The sequence below is a fragment of the Microcaecilia unicolor genome, chromosome 12 (assembly GCF_901765095.1).
Source record: "Microcaecilia unicolor chromosome 12, aMicUni1.1, whole genome shotgun sequence".
In the NCBI taxonomy this organism is placed as follows: domain Eukaryota; kingdom Metazoa; phylum Chordata; class Amphibia; order Gymnophiona; family Siphonopidae; genus Microcaecilia; species Microcaecilia unicolor.
Window position 1 is genome coordinate 112,747,023 of NC_044042.1, and position 20,178 is coordinate 112,767,200.

General features: G+C 47.2%; 1 protein-coding gene across 1 annotated transcript in view; it reads right to left on the minus strand.

Annotated features, from left to right (window-relative positions):
- Nucleotides 1-20,178, minus strand: part of LOC115481672 — a 50,423-nt gene that overhangs the window by 12,920 nt on the left and 17,325 nt on the right. Inside the window, exons 4-5 of the mRNA XM_030220993.1 lie at nucleotides 11,295-11,433; nucleotides 8,011-8,109 (exon numbers count right to left, since the gene is read on the minus strand). Of these exons, the coding sequence (XP_030076853.1) occupies nucleotides 8,011-8,109; nucleotides 11,295-11,433 (238 nt within the window). The remainder of the gene's footprint in view (nucleotides 1-8,010; nucleotides 8,110-11,294; nucleotides 11,434-20,178) is intronic.

Consider the following 20,178-nt stretch of genomic DNA (forward strand, 5'->3'; position numbering starts at 1 on the left):
TCCTCTCTCTCTTGCTCTCCCCTCCATCCATCCATGTCCAGCAAATTTCCTCTCTCTCTTGCCCTCCCCTCCATCCATCCATGTCCAGCAACTGTCCATTCTCCCCTGCCCTCTCCTCCATCCACCCATATCCAGCAAAATTCCTCTCTTCCCTGCCCCCATTCATCCATCCATGTCCAGCAATTCTCCTCTGTCCCCTGCCCTCCCCTCCTCTCCTGTCCAGCATTCTCTTCTCTCTCCCCTGCCCTCCCCTCCTCTCCAGCGTTATCTTATCTCTCCCCTGCCCTCCCCTCCTGTCCAGCGTTATCTTCTCTCTCCCCTGCCCTCCTCTCCTCTCCAGCATTTTCTTCTCTCTCCCCTGCCCTCCCCTCCTCTCCAGCGTTCTCTTCTCTCTCCCCTGCCCTCCCCTCCTCTCCATATACAGTGATCTCTTCTCTCTCCCCTGCCCTCCCCTGCTCTCCATGTACAGTGATCTCTTCTCTCCCCCTGCCCTCCTCTCCATGTACAGTGATCTCTTCTCTCCCCCTGCTCTCCCCTCCTCTCCTCTCCATGTCCAGCAATCTCTTCTCTCCCCCTGCCCTGCCCTCCTCTCCGTGTCCAGCAATCTCTTCTCTCCCCCTGCCCTCCCCTCCTCTCCATGTCCAGTGATTTCTTCTCTCCCCCTGCCCTCACCTCCCATACATGTCCAGCAATTTTCCCTGCCCTCCCTCAGCTCCCCAAGAGCCCTCCTCTCTGTTCCTCCCCCCCCCCCCCAGCATGTTTAACCTTTTTATTTTCAGTGGCAGCAATGGCAATGAAGAAGAAAGCACAGTGTCTCGCCTTCTATGATGATGCATTTCCTGTTTCTGTGAGGGTGGGACACTGTGTGAGGGAAGGGAGACGTTGGAGGCGAGCCCACAGTGCTTTCTTCTTCACTGCCGTCACTTCCACTGAAAATAAAAGGTTAAACGCGCCGGGTGGGGGAAGGAACGGAGAGGAGGGCTGTCGGTCGGTGAGCTGAGGGCAGGACGGAGGGAGAGCTGCCTGCAGCGTTGCACTGGCCCTGCCCCCCTCGCCCCCCCAAACTACGCCCATGACCATCTGTGATTGGTCCACAGGTATAATCTGACCCATGGATGCCAAAAAGTTGGACTGAAGGAAGAGAGTAGAAAGGACCAGAGGACTTGCAGGAGGATAGAAGGCTCGGAAAGAGCAAGAGACTGATTTCCTAAACACCAGTGAACTGCATACCTTGTAACAAACTTACAAGGTTAGCTCAGCTACAATATATGGCCATACCTAATGACTGTGTCATCTGTATCCAGAATACAGATCTCGAACTTATTCCTGGATTGAGAGACTCATCGAGGCTTCAGCTTCAGTCTCAGAGGAGGAATCCGCTTCTTTACCATTGGAAGTCTGCCACAGATGGCAAGGTGAGATAACAGGATATACTGCCTATGGTCATGGGGATAATTAGTCCTTGGCTTTTGTCTGAGACAGATGGGTTTTATGTCATGACTTATGGTCTGTGAATTTAGCTGCTATCTGTGTATTTTGCATAAGACATTTGGTGTAAGTTCTCATATTGGAGGAGTGGCCTAGTGGTTAGGGTGGTGGACTTTGGTCCTGGGGAACTGAAGAACTGAGTTCGATTCCCGGCACAGGCAGCTCCTTGTGACTCTGGGCAAGTCACTTAACCCTCCATTGCCCACCGCATTGAGCCTGCCATGAGTGGGAAAGCGCAGGGTACAAAAAAATATATATATATAATAATCATTAGGATATCAGTATTGTGATTGGTTGTGTAATCACTCATTTAGTTAGTCCATTAGCATAATAATATATGATTATCTAGATTTTGGTAATAATCTATTTTTATAGCAAGTTATTTTGTAATCTGCTTGGCATTTTGCTTCAGAACTATATATATATATTTCCACGTTAGGAGTTACGGACCAAGAAAGGGATCTGGGTGTTGTCGTCGACAATACACTGAAACCTTCTGCTCAGTGTGCTGCTGCGGCTAGGAAAGCGAATAGAATGTTGGGTATTATTAGGAAGGGTATGGAAAACAGGTGTGAGGATGTTATAATGCCGTTGTATTGCTCCATGGTGCGACCGCACCTTGAGTATTGTGTTCAATTCTGGTCGCCGCATCTCAAGAAAGATATAGTAGAATTGGAAAAGGTGCAGAGAAGGGCGACTAAAATGATAGCGGGGATGGGACGACTTCCCTATGAAGAAAGACTAAGGAGGCTAGGGCTATACAGCTTGGAGAAGAGACGGCTGAGGGGAGACATGATAGAGGTATATAAAATAATGAGTGGAGTGGAACAGGTGGATGTGAAGCGTCTGTTCACGCTTTCCAAAAATACTAGGACTAGGGGGCATGCGATGAAACTACAGTGTGGTAAATTTAAAACAAATCGGAGAAAAGTTTTCTTCACCCAACGTATAATTAAACTCTGGAATTCGTTGCCGGAGAAAGTGGTGAAGGCGGTTAGCTTAGCAGAGTTTAAAAAGGGGTTGGACGGTTTCCTAAAGGACAAGTCCATAAACCGCTACTAAATGGACTTGGGAAAAATCCACAATTCCAGGAATAACATGTATAGAATGTTTGTACGTTTGGGAAGCTTGCCAGGTGCCCTTGGCCTGGATTGGCCGCTGTCGTGGACAGGATGCTGGGCTTGATGGACCCTTGGTCTTTTCCCAGTGTGGCATTACTTATGTACTTATATATTTCATCTCTGCCTCAGGAGATATATATATTAGGAGTTGTCTTCCTGGATTTATACCCCTACAACCCCTTTCCCAGAAAGAAAACTTGTAAGCTGCAGAGAAAAAATATATATATATCTCTCACTTCTTGGAGAGTGATCACACATTTACATTTTACAAGGGTACCTAAGAACAAAAGTTGCCCCCAACTGTAGAACCTGAGGTCTCGGGTAGCTCTAGAAACATCTGGATACATTCAAATTTTACAGGTCATAAGCAAATCATCTCTACGCTTAAAAAACAATTTAAGCAACCAGTCTCTGTCAGAGTCTAAAGCTAATTGAATCAACAGTGGCCAGCGCTATTGCCTTTATGTCCGATCTCTTCAGGAAATTAATTAAATCCAAGCTATCCAAAGATAGCCCTTGTTGCTCAGGGAGATCAGCAGAAGATTTCCTTTTCACCTCAGGTAAGTAGTAAATTTGGGAAAACAGAGGATAAGAGGCTTCTAGAACCGGTTTTAAGAGATAACATTTAAACATATCTTGAGCAGGAAGTGCATAAGCTTTAGGAAAATTTATCAGTCTGAGGTCCTGCCATCTGACAACGTTTTCTAAATTCTCAAGTTTAAAGCGGATACTCCCACTGCCTTTCATGCAGGTTTGACCTGGGTTTCCAAAGCATCAAGTCTTTTTTGGTAACAGAAACAGCAAACATCAGATTCTAACCTTGTACAGTGGGAAACCTACGTCTACATATAAGCAGCCAGCAAGACCTGCAAAGATTAAAAAAAGCTTCCCAAATAGTCTCAAATGTAAAGACACTCGGTCTTGAGATAGGAGTCAACTCCATCTTGGACACCAACAACTGGTCTTGAGTACCTGCAAGTCCTGAAACCAACTTGCTTCAACATATCTTCCTATGAATGCTGGCTACTGAACACAGTTTCGCTGACTCCCTCTGCCGTGTGTTCTTCCTCTGCTCATGACTCTGCCACACCGCACCTCTGGGTAGCATCCAATGATGCCGCCAGCGAAAGCGGTTGCTCCGGTGGACTCTGCTGCTCCGGAGCTAAGCTGACCACCTCAAGGGAGGTAGAACAAACCTCTGCAAGCTTGTCTCCTCCAGCCAAGGACTGACCCTCTGAATTCTGAGCAGTTGTGCCATGCTCCACAAAAGCGTCCATGGGTCCAACCAACTGTGAAACTAGACCGGGCTCCACAGGGTAAACCCAAACCATGATTTTTTTTTTATACCGTCAATAAAGTTGAGAAGAAACACAGTGTCTCATGGAGCACTTCAGACATCTTGGGCAGACTCCTCCCATTAATGGTGTATATTCTGAAAACAGCCTGTCTAAAGGAAATACTCCAGGCACAGCTTAATAAACACTGCTCTAAGAGGCTATATAAGTTCTTCCCAACCCAATGGAAGTGGAAAGAATTCTTTTAAAAAGGCGGTTGAAAATGTGTGAGGACAAAATAAGTATCTGGAAATTTAACAGAATGGGATGAAACTTGGCATGGGGAACACCCAGTTAAAAGACACATCAAGGTCAAAACTGGTCATATCAGACATAAGTATTGCCATACTGCGACAGACCGAAGGTCCATCAAGCCCAGCATCCTGTTTCCAACAGTGGCCAATCCAGGTCACAAGTACCTGGCAAGATCCCAAAACAGTACAATACATTTTATACTGCTTATTCTAGAAAGAAGCAGTAGATTTTCCCCAAGTCCATTTTAATAATGGTCTATGGACTTTTCCTTTAGGAAGCCATCCAAACCTTTTTTTAAAACCCCGCTAAGCTAACTGTTTCTACTACATTCTCTGGCAACGAATTCCAGAGTTTAATTACATGTTGAGTGAAGAAATATTTTCTCCGACTCATTTTAAATTTACTACTTTCTAGCTTCACTACATGCCCCCTAGTCCTAGTGTTTTTGGAAAGAGTGAACAAGCAATTCATGTTTTCCCGTTCCATTCCACTCATTATTTTAGAAACCTCTATCATATCTCCCCTCAGCTGTCTTTTCTGCAAGCTGAAGAGCCCTAGCCGCTTTAGCCTTTCCTCAGATTTCTAGAGAAACAAGCCCCTCTCCCGAAAAATAGCCCCATTTATTTCCCTGGCAAGAATTCCAGTTTCTATAGCATTGAAATTCATATACAGTGAAATAGAGTATTCCTCACCCCCAAAACTGACCCACTTCCAAAAATTACCCCAACTCTCCCATCACCCGACCAACTACCCCCTGTCAAAAGCTATGCCCTGCAACTGTCCCGGCCTCAAAAACTACCTTCTGTAACTGCTTTACCACTCTGCATTATGCCCCCACACCCAAAAATTAACCCCCTCAACTGCCAACCACCCTTCATTCAGTCCTCTCTCCAAAATCTATCTCCCTGCAATTTGTTTGCAACCCTAAAAACTACACCCTGAAACTGCCTCACCCCCAAAATTATCCACAACCTCTGTTCCCACTTCCAAAAACTAACCTCACCGCCTCCACAACTGCTTAAACCGCAAAGACTACCCCCTCCGCAAACTTCCTCAGCCCCAGAAAATACCACCCCCACAAACTGTACCACCACTCTGTAAGCTGCCTCCTGAAAACTGCCTTATTCCTAAAAACTACACCCTCAGCAACTGGCTAACCCGTCAAACCACCCCCTGCAATTGCCCTGCCAACTTGCAAACGACCCCGTACCCCAAAACTATCCCCACACACCAGCACCCCACAACTTGTATCTGAAATCGAGATCCTTGCAACTGCTCCACCACTCTGCAAATGCTCCCACTCAATAAAACTACCTCTCCCCCTACAACCACCCCAACTCACACATGTGTGCATATGCCGAGGGGTTTGAAAGAATTCCATGAGCCATGCTCTGCATGCTTTCTCCATTTGTAAAACTGTTTGCATTCAGATAAAGTCTGTGGGTACATTTTACCACACACCAATTTTCAAAGTGAAAGAATGCACATTTGTACTTTGATACTTGCTGTGGGGACATTTAAACAGTTTTTATACAGTTTTTTCATAGAAAATATATGGGTCAATGTTAGCTGGAGTAGTCAGCTTTTTTTGTTTGTTTGTTTAAATTCCTGGTTATCATGACTGAAAATAAATTCAATAATTCAGCACTGGCTGACTGAGTATCCAGATAGGGCAGTCAATGCCAGTGTTATCAGGATAGAGGTGATATTCAGGCCTCTATCCCTATAGGTAACCAAATGAAGGGGGTCCTTTTACACGGCAGTGGTAGAAGATGGGCTTAGCAGTAGCACATAGTAACGCAGGTTTTTTCTATGCACTAAGCCTATTTCTACCGTAACCATCAAAGTGCCATTTTCCTACGATTTTTTTCACATGGCAACTGAAAATAAATAGCGCAGGTGCACTTACCGCCTAACCAGTTAGTATGTGATAAAGTCATTCTCCGCTGTTCCCTCTAAGCTGAGTGGGAGTCCTCCACTTATAGTCCTGCCAGTGGGGGGTGCTGTTTCACTTGAACCAAAACTTGTTTTTGGATAACAGTGGAATACAAGAATGCAAAAATAAATAAAATAGTGAGGGACAGTGAAGCTCTGCAGGACTTCAGGGAACTTGCCTGTCCCTAGCGATTTAAAAACACAGAATTGAAGCAGCGCCCCCCACTGGCAGTAATGTAGTTGGAGGACTCCCCCTCAGTTTAGAGGGAAAAGTGCTCTTTAGCCTATTCATCCCAGCAGCAATCCCCTGATTGAAGAGTATGGCAAAGGCACATGCTGGAGCCAACCAGTGGCCTGAGGAAAAGAAGCTGAGTGGGAAGAATCCAATGTAGGTCCTCCTTTCAGGCTAAACTATAGTGATTTAATACATTGTAAAGTCTTAGGGATAATTCTATAATCTGATGCCAGATGCTGCGCTCAGATTCCATTATAAAAACCAGCCATAAGTCAACAGTACACCATGGCTACAGCATTTTAGCATGTAAATTATATGTGGAACTGGGAAACCCCCCCCCCCCCCCCCCCGCACACTAAGGAGGGTTTCCCAGTTCCACACTAAGGGGTCCTTTTACTAAGCTGCGGTACGAGGGGACCTGTGCAAGTGCCAGCACACGGTTTTGATGCATGCCGAGGCCCCCTTTTACCACAGCGGGTAAAAGGCTGTCTTTTTTTTCTGGAAAATAAATGTCCATGTGGCAAGTGAAATGCTTGCCAGGCGGCCATTTTGGGGGGAGCATTTACCTGTTGAAGTGATGGTAAGGGATCCAGGTAAGCACTGGTGCTACAAAAATAGAAATATTTTGGTAGTGCCAGAAATGGGGCGCTAGGGGTGGGAACTACTGATGGGCTCCTGACAGTAGCCTAACAGTCCTACTACTACTACTTATCATTTCTAAAGCGCTACTAGATGTACGCAGCGCTGTACACTTGAACATGAAGAGACAGTCCCTGCTCGACAGAGCTTACAATCTAATTAGGACAGACAAACAAAAGATAAGGGAATGTTAAAGGTCAACTCCTGGTGAAGGGCGGCTGAGTGCAGGTGAAGCCTTGCTCCAGACCGCTGTGTTCCGGTTCCGGTTTGCCTTTTCTTGTGTTTGGGTGATTCTCCTGCCGCTGCCGCTTCTCGGCAGTGGTCCAAGGGCTCACTATCCAGAGGTTTGCCAGGAAACCTGACACAGTTATTGGAATTTGTACAAGCATCTTCCTGTGCGCTATTCTATAACATCAGGCATTCAAATCTACCAGCATGCAACTTAAAAGGGGGTGTGACCAGAGGTGGGGGGCATAGGTGTTGCAAAATACTGTGCACATTGTTATAGAATAGCACCATTCCTGCGCCCAAATGCCAGGAGTTGGGTGCTGGCCTTTATACCGGCACTGAACGTCGAGCACGGGAATCAGCTCTAACGCTCAACTTGGAACGCTGTTTATAGAATAGTGCTCCACGCCAATTTTTTCCAGCTCTAATTTTTCCCCTTTATGGGCTAGATTCTATATATCGCACCTTGATTTCTGCGCATAAATCAAAGCATCTTCTATAAAGTACACTTTAATTTAGGCGTACTTTATAGAATACACCGAGTGCTGCTCTGCCTGACTATATTTAGTTGCAGTCAATTACGCCAACTAAAACCTGGTGTAAATCAAGTGGGTGTATTCTATAACAACACGCATAGATTTTAGAAATTGCCATGACCTGCCCGATCCACTCCCACTTTTCAACTATGCGACTTAGAATTTACATGCACCTGGTTACAGAATACGCTTAGCAAGCAGGGTGCATATTTTCCACAGTCACAGCACTGTAGACTCACCTTAGTCTGATAGTCTGGAAGCAGACGGGTGTGGAAATCTGAGGTACTGCTGGAATCCTCACACACTATCAAGGGCTGTTTCTGCCCCGTGGGCAAAGGCTGTCAGTAAAAGAAGAGAAAATAAAGGCAGCGGATTAGCTGATAACAAGCTCTGCAGGCAGGATCCTTCTCCAAAGGGAGACTGAATATACAGAAAAATTCTGGAAGTGCATTTCTTTCTTTTGTATTCATTAAAGGGCTTTTGTATTTCCTGTAGATTTCTGCATTCAGTAGTGGATGGTGGGTGTTCTAGTTTGCCCGTTTCATCTGTTTTCTTTACCTGATATGGGTCCCTGTGTGGTCCTCCATCTGTTTCTGTTAATAATGGTTCTTGGTGTAACCCCTACAGGGCTGGGACCCTTACAGCTGCCATTTTAGGCTGTACGGCAGACTCAGGGGCACAACTTCCCTCCCCCCATTCTCTAATTCAGTAGATGACACCCTCATCCTCCCTGTCTCATCTGCTCGCAACCTAGGAGTCATCTTTGATTCCTCCCTCTCCTTTTCCGCTAACATCCAGCAGACGGCTAAAACCTGTCGCTTCTTTGTCTACAACATTAGCAAAATTCTCCCCTTCCTCTCTGAATACGCTACCAGAACCCTTATCCAAACCCTTGTCACCTCTTGCTTGGATTATTGCAATTTGCTTCTCACTGGTCTTCCGCTCAGCCATCTCTCTCCTCTCCAGTCTGTCCAAAATTCTGCAGCACGACTTATTTTCCGCCAAAATCGTTTTACCCACACTAGCCCACTCCTCAAGTCACTTCACTGGCTCCCTGTCCACTTCCGCGTACAGTTCAAACTTCTCTTACTGACCTTTAAATGCATCCATTCTGCAGCCCCCCCCATTACCTCTCCTCTCTCCCTACATTCCTCCCCGTAAACTCCGCTCACTGGACAAATCTCTCTTGTCGTCCCCTTTCTCCTCCACTGCTAACTCCAGGCTTCGTTCCTTTTCTCTCGCGGCTCCTTATTCCTGGAATAGACTTCCTGGACCTATACGTCTAGCTCTACCTGTCTTCAAATCTATGCTGAAAACCCACCTTTTCTCTGCTGCTTTTGACTCCTATCCACTACTCATTTGCCTCCCACCCCCCCTTGTTCATTCTCACCCAGTACTTCCCTCACCCTTAATTGTCTTGTCTGTCTGTATTTTAGATTGTAAGCTCTATTGAGCAGGGACTGTCTCTCTGTGTCAGGTGTTCAGCGCCGCGTGCGTCTGGTAGCGCTATACAAACGTTGATGATAATAATAATAACTTCAAGGAGTTAACACTAGTTTGCAGGTTTAACCTTCTGAGAATGTCTTCTAGCTTTCAGGTCAGGACCAGTAACAACTGGGAGGCAGTTAGCACCGAAATCCACTGTGACCCCTTGTTCTGGAGGATTTTCTCCTCTGAAAAACAGTGTTTGCTTTTGCATTTGTGGTACCTGAGAAGTATTAAAATGTTTACATTATATCAAGAATCTTCTAGAACAAGATGTCATGAATTGGGGGAGGGGAGGGAATAGAGTTGAGAACATCAGAAAATATCACGGAAAGAGTGGTGGATGCATGGAATGGCCTTCCAGTGAAAGTAATGTTAAGAAAACCAGTCAAGAAATACAATAAATTCTGGGAGAAGGAAAGAGGATCATTTGCTGTAAAAAAAAAAAAAAAAAAAAAATCCCAAATGTGAAACCACAGATCAACTGCTGTCTACTGCATTGGCCCAGTAACAGCATTGCACAGGCTAGCTGGGCCCAATATCTGCTTAAAATTATACTGAAACTTTAACCAGATAGCAAACATATTTAACTTTGGCTGCTGAACGTACTTGCCTAAAGTTAACAGGCCATAGTTAGCTGGATAACTTTAGGACAGCCAAACTTAACCAGTTAACTTTAAGCAGATAGTGCAGGTATTCAGTGTTTAGATTTGGGATAGACCGCCAAAAATTTGTCATGTTTTTTTTCATGGGTTTGTTTGAGGAGGGAGGGGATCAGGAACGAATATGGCCAGGCATGCACACTCTTTGCAAAAGACTGCTCACTATGGGGTCCTTTTAGAAGCTGCGGGGGGGGGGGAGGCCCTGTGCAAGGGGTGGACCATTTTTTCCGCAGCTTGTAAAAGCCCCAAAAAATGGCCACGTGGTGAGATAACTTATCGCATGGCCATGCGGTGGGGAACCCTTACTGCCACCCATTGAGGTGGCAATAAGGGCTCCAGCGCTAACCTTGCAGTGACTTGGCAGCGCACGACGATACCTGATTATACCACCGGGTTAGCACCATTCAAGACATTTCCGGGGGGGTTTCTTTTTCCCCCGGAAATGGTCTGTGTTCGGACTGGGACTAATGCTGGCGACCGCAGTATAATAATCAGATGAAGTGGAATATCTTTCTGTAAATTTCTGTTTGGAACAGAATACCAATCAATAGAAGCAGTGATATACAGCAGGGATTCACCAACGATAGGGTCCCCAGTGAATGATGTTATGAAGTGGGCGGATTTATGATTTGGCATCCGATGGAGGAAACGGTGCCATCTTCAGCTCAATGCAGTAAAGTAACAAGTAAGCTGAGTGAAAAAGTTCATAAGTTAAATTTGTGAATACAATATAATATTAGTACATTTATAATTAACATGTTTGTTTTTTTGCTGCAGAATGTTGAATTGAAATTCAGCCCACACAAACGACCTGTGATGAAACTGGGAGAATCTGTGAAATGGGTTCCATCGGGTATTTAAGTTAAGTGCAGGCTTCTTTACCATTAATTATTGAGATGCTTTTGCTTAGGACAATTTGAAAGGTGAATTATTTTCATCACACAGCACTGTAAATTTTATAGGGATTTTCACTGATTAAATTATTGTGGGGATTTCAGGATCAATGAAAGAGAAGTGGAACCAGATTTATGGACTTGAATATAAATTAATTTGTCTGTACAATTTCTGAAATTCTTTTTCTCAATTAAATTTATCCGCTTACTTGTTTATAGTTGGGATTGTTTGGTAGTGTGGTCAGTTCAGTCTCTTCTTGTCCATAAATATTTGAAGTATTGCCATGCAGAATGATACCGTGATGAGAGCCAGATAAAAAAGAATAAGGTGAGAGGTAGTGCACAACAACTCTCCGATGAGAACAGAATGAAAAAGACTACAGAAAGATATTGAATTCATTCAGACACTGGAGAATCCCCTTATGCCTTTGGTTAAGTGACCGTATGTCACATAGTACCGTGTCTTCATAGGTATGTACTTACCCGGTATCTCTCTGTATCAAAGAAGGTTGAAAGGCGTGGCAGTGAACCAAAGGTCGTCTGTTCAGTGACATCAGAAGCCTCAGATAACGTGGAGAAAGACTGACTCATCTGGGGTGCCAAGGAGGGGATCCATAATTTACTGCCGAGAGAACAGAACCAAGGCGGTCCTTAACACACAGCAAAGAAAATACAGCAGAAGAAATTCACGATATACAGTATAACAGAAGAGATCTTCAATACAGAAACATAACCAAGGACATCCAAAACACAAAGCTAAGAAAACATAACAGAAGAAATCCACAGTAAACAAACCAGAGAGTAAAACTGAAGAGACCCACAAACAGCACAGAAAGCATAAACCAGGAGAAGCAAAGGAGATCCATAACTCCCCATAGGGAGCTTAGCAGTGAGCTTAATTCCTGCACAAAAAGAACCCATTTGGAGAAATTGCTCCTTCAAGAACCTAAAGGAGATCCAGAACATATGACAGACAGGACATAACAAAGCAGATCCAGAACTTACAGCAGAAAAATTAGAACACACAACAAATGAAACCGGTGAGATCCAGAACACACTGCGTAAAGAGGAGGGCTGACTTATTATGTAGATAATGTAACACTGACCAATAACACAATTTAATGAATGACTTTGGTTCCCATGTTATATTTCAGTGATCTAGATCTCATTGTTTACACCCAGACAGAGCAAGTTTCAAAGTCTGTGGGTGCAAAACACCTGCAAATCATGGACCTAATTTTCAAAGGGAAACTAGGTATTTGATGCCCTGGATGAACTTTCGGTCATGGCCCCCCTCCCTCATCCCCCGGGGTGGCCAAAAGCCCCCCCCCCAACCTTCCCATAGTCCAGCATCTCCTCTTACCCTCCTTGTCACCTCCCCCCAGATGGCTAGCATTTCCTGTCCCTATCCTAGCCCCCTCAGGTCCAGTATCTCATCTCTCCTTCCCCTCCCTACCCTCCCCTGGTCCAACATCTCATTTTCCACTTCTGAGGAACTCCCTGCTGGCCTGCGCCCCAACGCTGTTGCTTCCCATCCTCCTCAATGAGAAATAGCCCAGGAAACAATGCCACAGTGGTGAGGGTGGTGGCAAGGAAGAGGAACTGGGGAGAAGGTCTTCTGCCATGTTGCTGCACACTAAATTTTACATGAATGCAAAGTCTGCATAGTGGCAGGGTCAGCTATAGAGAAACTCCGTGCATAAGTTCCCTTTGAAACTTGCTAAGGGGTAGAAAGAACCTACGGGGTTTGCAGGTGAAAACATATATTAATTTGAAAATTCATCCCCCCCCCCAAATATCCCCCAAGTCCTATGGCGCCCCGCTTCAGTGGAATGAGAGAACATTTTAAAGCACCTAATTTTCCCAGGAAATGACTTTTGACATATGTCCTTGATGTACAGAGACTGTCTTAGGTGAAATCCTCTTTACTAACCCCCCCCCCCCCCCTGAGGTAATTTCTGTATCAGTTCCATTCTGTGCATTGGAAGTAAATAATAAACTCTGGGTGTTTCCTTCAAATCTTAAGTTGTGTTCAACTTCATAGAGTCACTGTGATCTGAACTGGTGTGTGTACCACATCAATGGAATAAAATGAGCCCCTCCTCTCTTTCAGCTCAGAAATAGCACAGTCTTACACTTTAAAAAGTTCTCTCCCCTGCTTCACCTCAAGCAAATCTGTCAGCCTGATTACATTAAGGACAAGCCGTAAGGGAGACAGTGGTTGCTCTAGGAAATAATAAACAGAGCCTCTTAATTCTGTGTTCAGTGCTTGAAGTAATTCTAAATTCAGCAGCTCAATACATCCTGACAGATGGTAGGGACTGTGCTATTTTAAATTCTTTGTGCCGTTCTAAAAGGCACTGAGGACAAATGCAACCATGGGTATTTCCTGAGCATAACTATTTCTGTTTTGCAGCTGGGTTCCTCTGCGCTAGTCCAACCCTCTCCTGATTGCCCAGCAGCTCAACCTCTCCAGAGCAGAGGCCCTTTTCTTTGGGCACTAAATGAGCATAAAAATGTACCTTCCTTGTAGTAGAAGGAGGAATAATCCAGGTCCCTGTTCCAGAGCAGTCACTCAAAGTAATGAGGGGTGGGCTAGTGTGGGAAAACTCTGCAGGTAGGTGTTCTTTAGAAATCGCAAGGAAGTATAAAAAGCGAGCATAGAGGGGTGCCGGGGGCGTCCTTCCAAAAAAGTGGGAGCGATAAAGATGTGTCCCACAAATGGCAAAAGACAGGTGAAGCTTCAGAGACTCCGGTGTCGTAGATCACGTTATTGTCAGATCCTGCGAGTGAGGGTGCTGTGCAGCTCAGGGGGGAGGGGGAGACATGTTGACTGGTAAGTTGAATACTGTCAGCAATACTTGGGGATGATCTGTGGTTATAACCAAGACGCCCTCACGTTTGGCTGTCTATATGGTTGGCATGGTGGAGACTTGACAACCAGTGTTTAAGCATGGGTGACTGGGGCCCACACAGAGTGGCTTCTCCTTGCACTCAGTCTGCAGACCCTCATTACCTCTCTACCCTCATCTCCCCTTACGTTCCCACCCAAAACCTCCGCTCACAGGACAAATCCCTCCTCTCAGTACCCTTCTCCACCACCCCCAATTCCAGACTCCGCCCTTTCTACCTTGCCTCACCCTATGCCTGGAATAAACTTCCTGAGCCCGTACGCCAAGCCCCCTCGCTGCCCATCTTCAAATCCTTACTCAAAGCCCACCTCTTCAATGTCGCCTTCGGCACATAACCATTATACCTATTCAAGAAATCTAGACTGCCCAATTTGTCTGTCTGTGCTTTTGTCCTTTAGATTGTAAGCTCCTTTGAGCAGGGACCGTCCTTCTATGTTAAACTGTACAGCGCTGCGTAAACCTAGTAGTAGTAAGTAGTTGTTGAGCAGCCTGGATGGATCTTCTGTCATTTACTGTGTTAATTCATCTAGGCCTTACTACTTGCATTGCCCTCCTTTTATATATTTTTGTTAGCCTGGGGACTGCTCAATACACTGTCATCGTTTTTGTTTTTCACATAAATCCCTACCAGCCTCCCTTGTTGTGTTTTTGAAGTGTGAGCAGTTTGTGTCTGTCCAAAATCATTTTCACTTAACTGCCAGGGACCGTCTGTTTTTGCTCAGTGTGGATGGGGAACGGATGGCAGAGGAGACTGTGAGATCTTTGCCATAGACAGAATAAATAGTGGAGCCCTCAACCTTTTTTTTTTTGGCTAAGATCCAGGCACGGTGTCTTTGCTATGAACAGAGGACCGTCTTTTGGCCTTTGGGTTGAAAGGGGAAAGGGTTAATGCCCCACCAGCTGAGCTTTTAACAATCATTAACAACACAAGGGGATTGTTAATGATGGTGGGAGAGAATTATAATCTCTTCTAGAAATCTGAGGGTGCCTGTGTTCCCCCTGACTGCCCTCAAGCCTGCCCTTGGTATGTGGGTGTGGTGGGATGGGTAGCAATCCCTTACTGGAGCACTGGGTGGGATCTGGGCCTGTCGCCTGACAATTTCTGCTTTTATTTTTCTAACATGCTGTACCTTACAATTAGGACTGTGCAGGCAGCTCATTTTCTGCTGAATTAAAATAAACAGCCTGCTCGTGTGTGGTTCAGAAGATGGCTTTGTGTGAGAGGCAAGGCAGGCGGTAACAGTGCTCTACGAGCATTGCCATGGTTTCAGCCCGGCTAGATTCTTATGGTTTCACTGGCTTTTGACTCTTGCACTTGGAAAAACAAATGAGGTTCTGAACATTTGCTAATGAAAGCATGTATAGCAGATTGCCAAAATGTGTTTTCCTGTGCTTCTGCAGAAGAATAGGTTGGGCCCCTTCTGCAGAAACTGTCAATCTAACTGAATAAGGAGTGGTCAAGGCCACCAAGAGACTGGGATGGGCCTGGGGCAAGGCCACCCCCGGGGCCCTGCCCCTGCCGCCCCTGAGGTCGTCTTCGGCGCCGGGCTGGACCCTCCTGAATTCAAATCATAGAGCCTCACCTCAACCTCACTCCGTGTGAAAGAAGCGCAGCAGCGGCAGTCTGCAGATCGCCTCCCTACGGGCCTTCCCTCCCTGTGTCCCATCCTCATCTGATGTAACTTGCGCGAGGGCGGGACACAGGGAGGGAAGGCCCGAAGGGAGGCGATCTGCAGACTGCAGCTGCTGTGCTTCTTTCACACGGAGCGAGGTTAAGGTGAGGCACTATGATTTGTATTCAGGGGGGGCCCAGTGGTGGGTGGAGGGGACTGCAGTGCGCTGGCGCCAGGCCCCCCTTGGAGGCCCGGGCCCAGGGAATTTTGTCCCCCCCTGCCCTCTCCCCTCAGCGGCCCTGGGAGTGGTCTGTTCTGAGGAAGTGGTCCAAGAGAACTGAAATCTTAGCAGAAGGGAAGTAAACAAACTTTGAGGAGTTCAGAGAGCAGCCTTGTTTTTCTCCCCCAGAACAAACAGAGATGTTGTATAGCGCTGCGTAACCCTAGTAGCGCTTTAGAAATGTTAATTAGTAGTAATTAGTAGTAGTAGTAGATGTGAAATTACCCATTCCAGTAGGGAGACTTTTTGGCCAGTCCTAGTTAAAACTTACATCCCAAAGCAGTGTGGTATTTGTAGTCCATTGAAATCGGTGCTGCAGGTCCCATAATGCACCAGCCTGAGGTTGGCCGTCCAAAAGTCTCCAAGTTACACAGATCCCAGAGGCCATTCCTGGATTTCTGACAGCTCTATCCTAGTGCATTCTGGTACCTGCAGCACTGATTTAAATGGGAAATATTAGGTACTAGAAATCCCACTCTGCTCTGGGATATAAATTGAAACCCAAATCTGCCCAAAAAGTCTCCCTCATAGCAACAAAGTCAGGGCCGTGCCTAGGGTCTCTGGCGCCCCCCTGCAGACTATCAGTTGGCGCCCCCCCCCCCCCCCCCCCCACGTGAAAATGATCAGGCCCCCCCCCCCCCCCCCCCGGTGAAAATGATCGCTCACCACTTGCCACACTGACAGGAACTGTCAGCAATATTCTTAGAAACAAATTGCTATACATTGCAAAATAAGATAGCAGATGTAAATTCTCAAAGTGGACATATTCCAAATGCTAAAATGAAAATAAAATGATTTTTTTTCTACCTTTGTTGTCTGGTGACTTTCTTTTTTCAATCATGCTGGTCCAGTATCTGATTCTGCTGCTATCTGTCCTCTTAACTCCATTTCCAGGGCTTCCTTTCCATTTATTTCTTTACTTTCCTCCTTTCTTCTTCATTTCTTGCTCTATATCCATTTCCAGCAATTTCTTCTCTCTCCCTGGGTCCTGCCCTCCCATCCATGTCTATTCTTGTCCCTCTCTGCCCTTCCCTCCTCCATCCATAGCCAGCAATCCTCCTCTCTCCCCTCCCCTCCATTTCCAGCAAATTGTCCTCTCCCTGGGCCCCCATGTCCATCCTTGTCCCTCTCTGCCCTTCCCTCCTCCTCCATCCATAGCCAGCAATCCTCCTCTCTCCCCTCCCCTCCATTTCCAGCAAATTGTACTCTCCCTGGGCCCCCATGTCCATCCTTGTCCCTCTCTGCCCTTCCCTCCTCCTCCATCCATAGCCAGCAATCCTCCTCTCTCCCCTCCCCTCCATTTCCAGCAAATTGTACTCTCCCTGGGCCCCCATGTCCATCCTTGTCCCTCTCTGCCCTTCCGTCCTCCTCCATCCATAGCCAGCAATCCTCCTCTCTCCCCTCCCCTCCATTTCCAGCAAATTGTACTCTCCCTGGGCCCCCATGTCCATCCTTGTCCCTCTCTGCCCTTCCGTCCTCCTCCATCCATAGCCAGCAATCCTCCTCTCTCCCCTCCCCTCCATTTCCAGCAAATTGTACTCTCCCTGGGCCCCCATGTCCATCCTTGTCCCTCTCTGCCCTTCCCTCCTCCTCCATCCATAGCCAGCAATCCTCCTCTCTCCCCTCCCCTCCATTTCCAGCAAATTGTACTCTCCCTGGGCCCCCATGTCCATCCTTGTCCCTCTCTGCCCTTCCGTCCTCCTCCATCCATAGCCAGCAATCCTCCTCTCTCCCCTCCCCTCCATTTCCAGCAAATTGTACTCTCCCTGGGCCCCCATGTCCATCCTTGTCCCTCTCTGCCCTTCCCTGCTGCATCCATAGCTAGCAATCCTCCTCTCTCCCCTCCCCTCCATTTCCAGCAAATTGTCCTCTCCCTGGACCCCATGTCCATCCTTGTCCCTCTCTGCCCTTCCCTCCTCCTCCATCCATAGCCAGCAATCCTCCTCCCCTCCATTTCCAGCAATTTGTCCTCTCCCTGGGCCCCCATGTCCATCCTTGTCCCTCTCTGCCCTTCCCTCCTCCTCCATCCATAGCCAGCAATCCTCCTCCCCTCCATTTCCAGCAATTTGTCCTCTCCCTGGGCCCCCATGTCCATCCTTGTCCCTCTCTGCCCTTCCCTCCTCCTCCATCCATAGCCAGCAATCCTCTCTCCCCTCCCCTTCCAGCAATTTGTCCTCTCCCTGGGCCCCCATGTCCATCCTTGTCCCTCTCTGCCCTTCCCTCCTCCTCCATCCATAGCCAGCAATCCTCCTCCCCTCCATTTCCAGCAATTTGTCCTCTCCCTGGACCCCCATGTCCATCCTTGTCCCTCTCTGCCCTTCCCTCCTCCTCCATCCATAGCCAGCAATCCGTCCTCTCCCTGGGCCCCCATGTCCATCCTTGTCCCTCTCTGCCCTTCCCTCCTCCATCCATAGCCAGCAATCCTCCTCTCTCCCCTCCCCTTCCAGCAATTTGTCCTCTCCCTGGGCCCTGCTGCTGCCCTCCCATCCATGCCCTCCCATCCATGCCTCTCTGCCCTCCCATCCATGCCCTCCCATCCATGCCTGTCAGCAATTCTCTCCCCTGCTCTGCCCTCTCCCCTCCTGTCCAGTGATTTCTTCTCTCTCCCTGCCCTGCATCCATACATGGCCACCAATTCTCCTCTCCCCTGCCCTCCCCCCTACATGTGGCAGGCTGCAGCGTTTTTGCGAGGCAGCTCTGGCTCTCCCTCCTTCCTTCCTTGGTTCCCGCTCTGGCTCCCCGATCAGCAGCCCCCCCCCCCCCGCGTGTTTTAACCTTTACGCGATGTCAATCAATGAAGAACGCACAACAGACTCGTTTCCAGCTTCTCTCTTCACACAGTGTCCCACCCTCGCGGGAACAGGAAATGCATCATCGCTGACGCTGAAGGCGGGACACTGTGTGAAGAGAGAAGCTGGAAACGAGTCTGTTGTGCGTTCTTCATTGATTGACATCGCGTAAAGGTTAAAACACGCGGGGGGGGGGGGGGCTGCTGATCGGAGAGCCAGAGCGGGAACTAAGGAAGGAAGGAGGGAGAGCCCGAGCTGCCTCGCAAAAGCGCTACGCTTGTGAGGGAGCAGGGGCGTCCGAAGTCCACGATTGGGCTGGGGCGCCGGGGCGAGGGTAAGCACCGCGGCGGCGCCCTCCAGAGGTGGGCGCCCCCCTGCGGCGCTTACCTCGCTTACCGCATCGGCACGGCCCTGAACAAAGTATATGATGGCAGATAAAGACCTGTATAGTGGAGGAGTGGCCTAGTGGTTAGGGTGGTGGACTTTGGTCCTGGGGAACTGAGGAACTGACTTCGATTCCCACTTCAGGCACAGGCAGCTCCTTGTGACTCTGGGCAAGTCACTTAACCCTCCATTGCCCCATGTAAGCTGCATTGAACCTGCTATGAGTGGGAAAGCGCGGAGTACAAATGTAACAAAAATAAAATGGTCCATTCAATCTTCCCTACAAGATCAACTCATAGCATAAGGTATAATGTGATACTCCTTGAACTGGGTAGCTTGGCAGCTCTGCCCAGATGGTGTCCAGTGAAGAAAGTTGTAGAACTTCAGCAGGTGGGTTACCCCACTCTGGAGCCCACCTGAGACCCAGGAGAAAGCACAGGAATTGCCATTCTGGTCCACAGCTGTCCACTGGTGCATACGAAAGGAAGAAGGCCTGTTCTCAGAAAGGCTAAACTGAACATGGTTTGCCAGTCTAATTATCAGAGTGCCAGACAGGAGAAGGGCTAGATTATTGGAAGAGATCTGATCCTCATCCTCCGAAGAGAGAGACACAATGAAGCTGTCGCTAGTCTACAGTCTTTATCAGGGAAAGGATTGGAATGCCAGGGAGCAGTGGAGCTGGTGAATGCTGAGACCCTGGGAGAGACGGGAGGCAAGGCCCAGGTCTTGGGTGTTGCCTGATGTAAGAGAAAGGAAGAACATTGGAACAAAGAGCCACACAGGAGACAGAGAGAGTGGAAAGAAGTATGACTGGGACACAGAAGATGTTCAATTTTATTTGATATTCTGCAAATAGAAAATATTATCTTAGCGGTGTACAAAGACAAAATGAGAGGGGACTAAGCAAAGTTAATGGCATGTCAAGATAAGGACAAGGAGCAGCATAAAACAAGTAGGCAGTGGGGAAAATTACAATAAGGCTTGAAGGGAGGAGGCGGGAAGGAAAGAAGAGGCAGGAATATGGGATAAAGGCTCCATTAGGGGAAAAAAGGAAGAGACAAGCTAATCATCTTATGGAAAGACTTGGGAGAAGAAACAGACCTTTAGTAGGGGTTTACATTTACTAAAAAAAAAAAAAAAAACCCTGAATGGGGGGAAGATTGTTTCATAAGGTTGATGCTATGACACCAAATCAATAATGTAAGATGAGTGAAAAGGTCTATGTAGGCAATATGGGGTGAAGAGGAAGGCAAGGAACAGAGGTAAACCTTTTCCAGACCTTAGAAGGAATCCTTTATGCAACTGGGAGTCCGTGCTCAGAAATAAAGTGGAGAATAATATGATCAAATTTCTGTCAACCAGATGTATTTTGAATTAACTAAAGTCTAT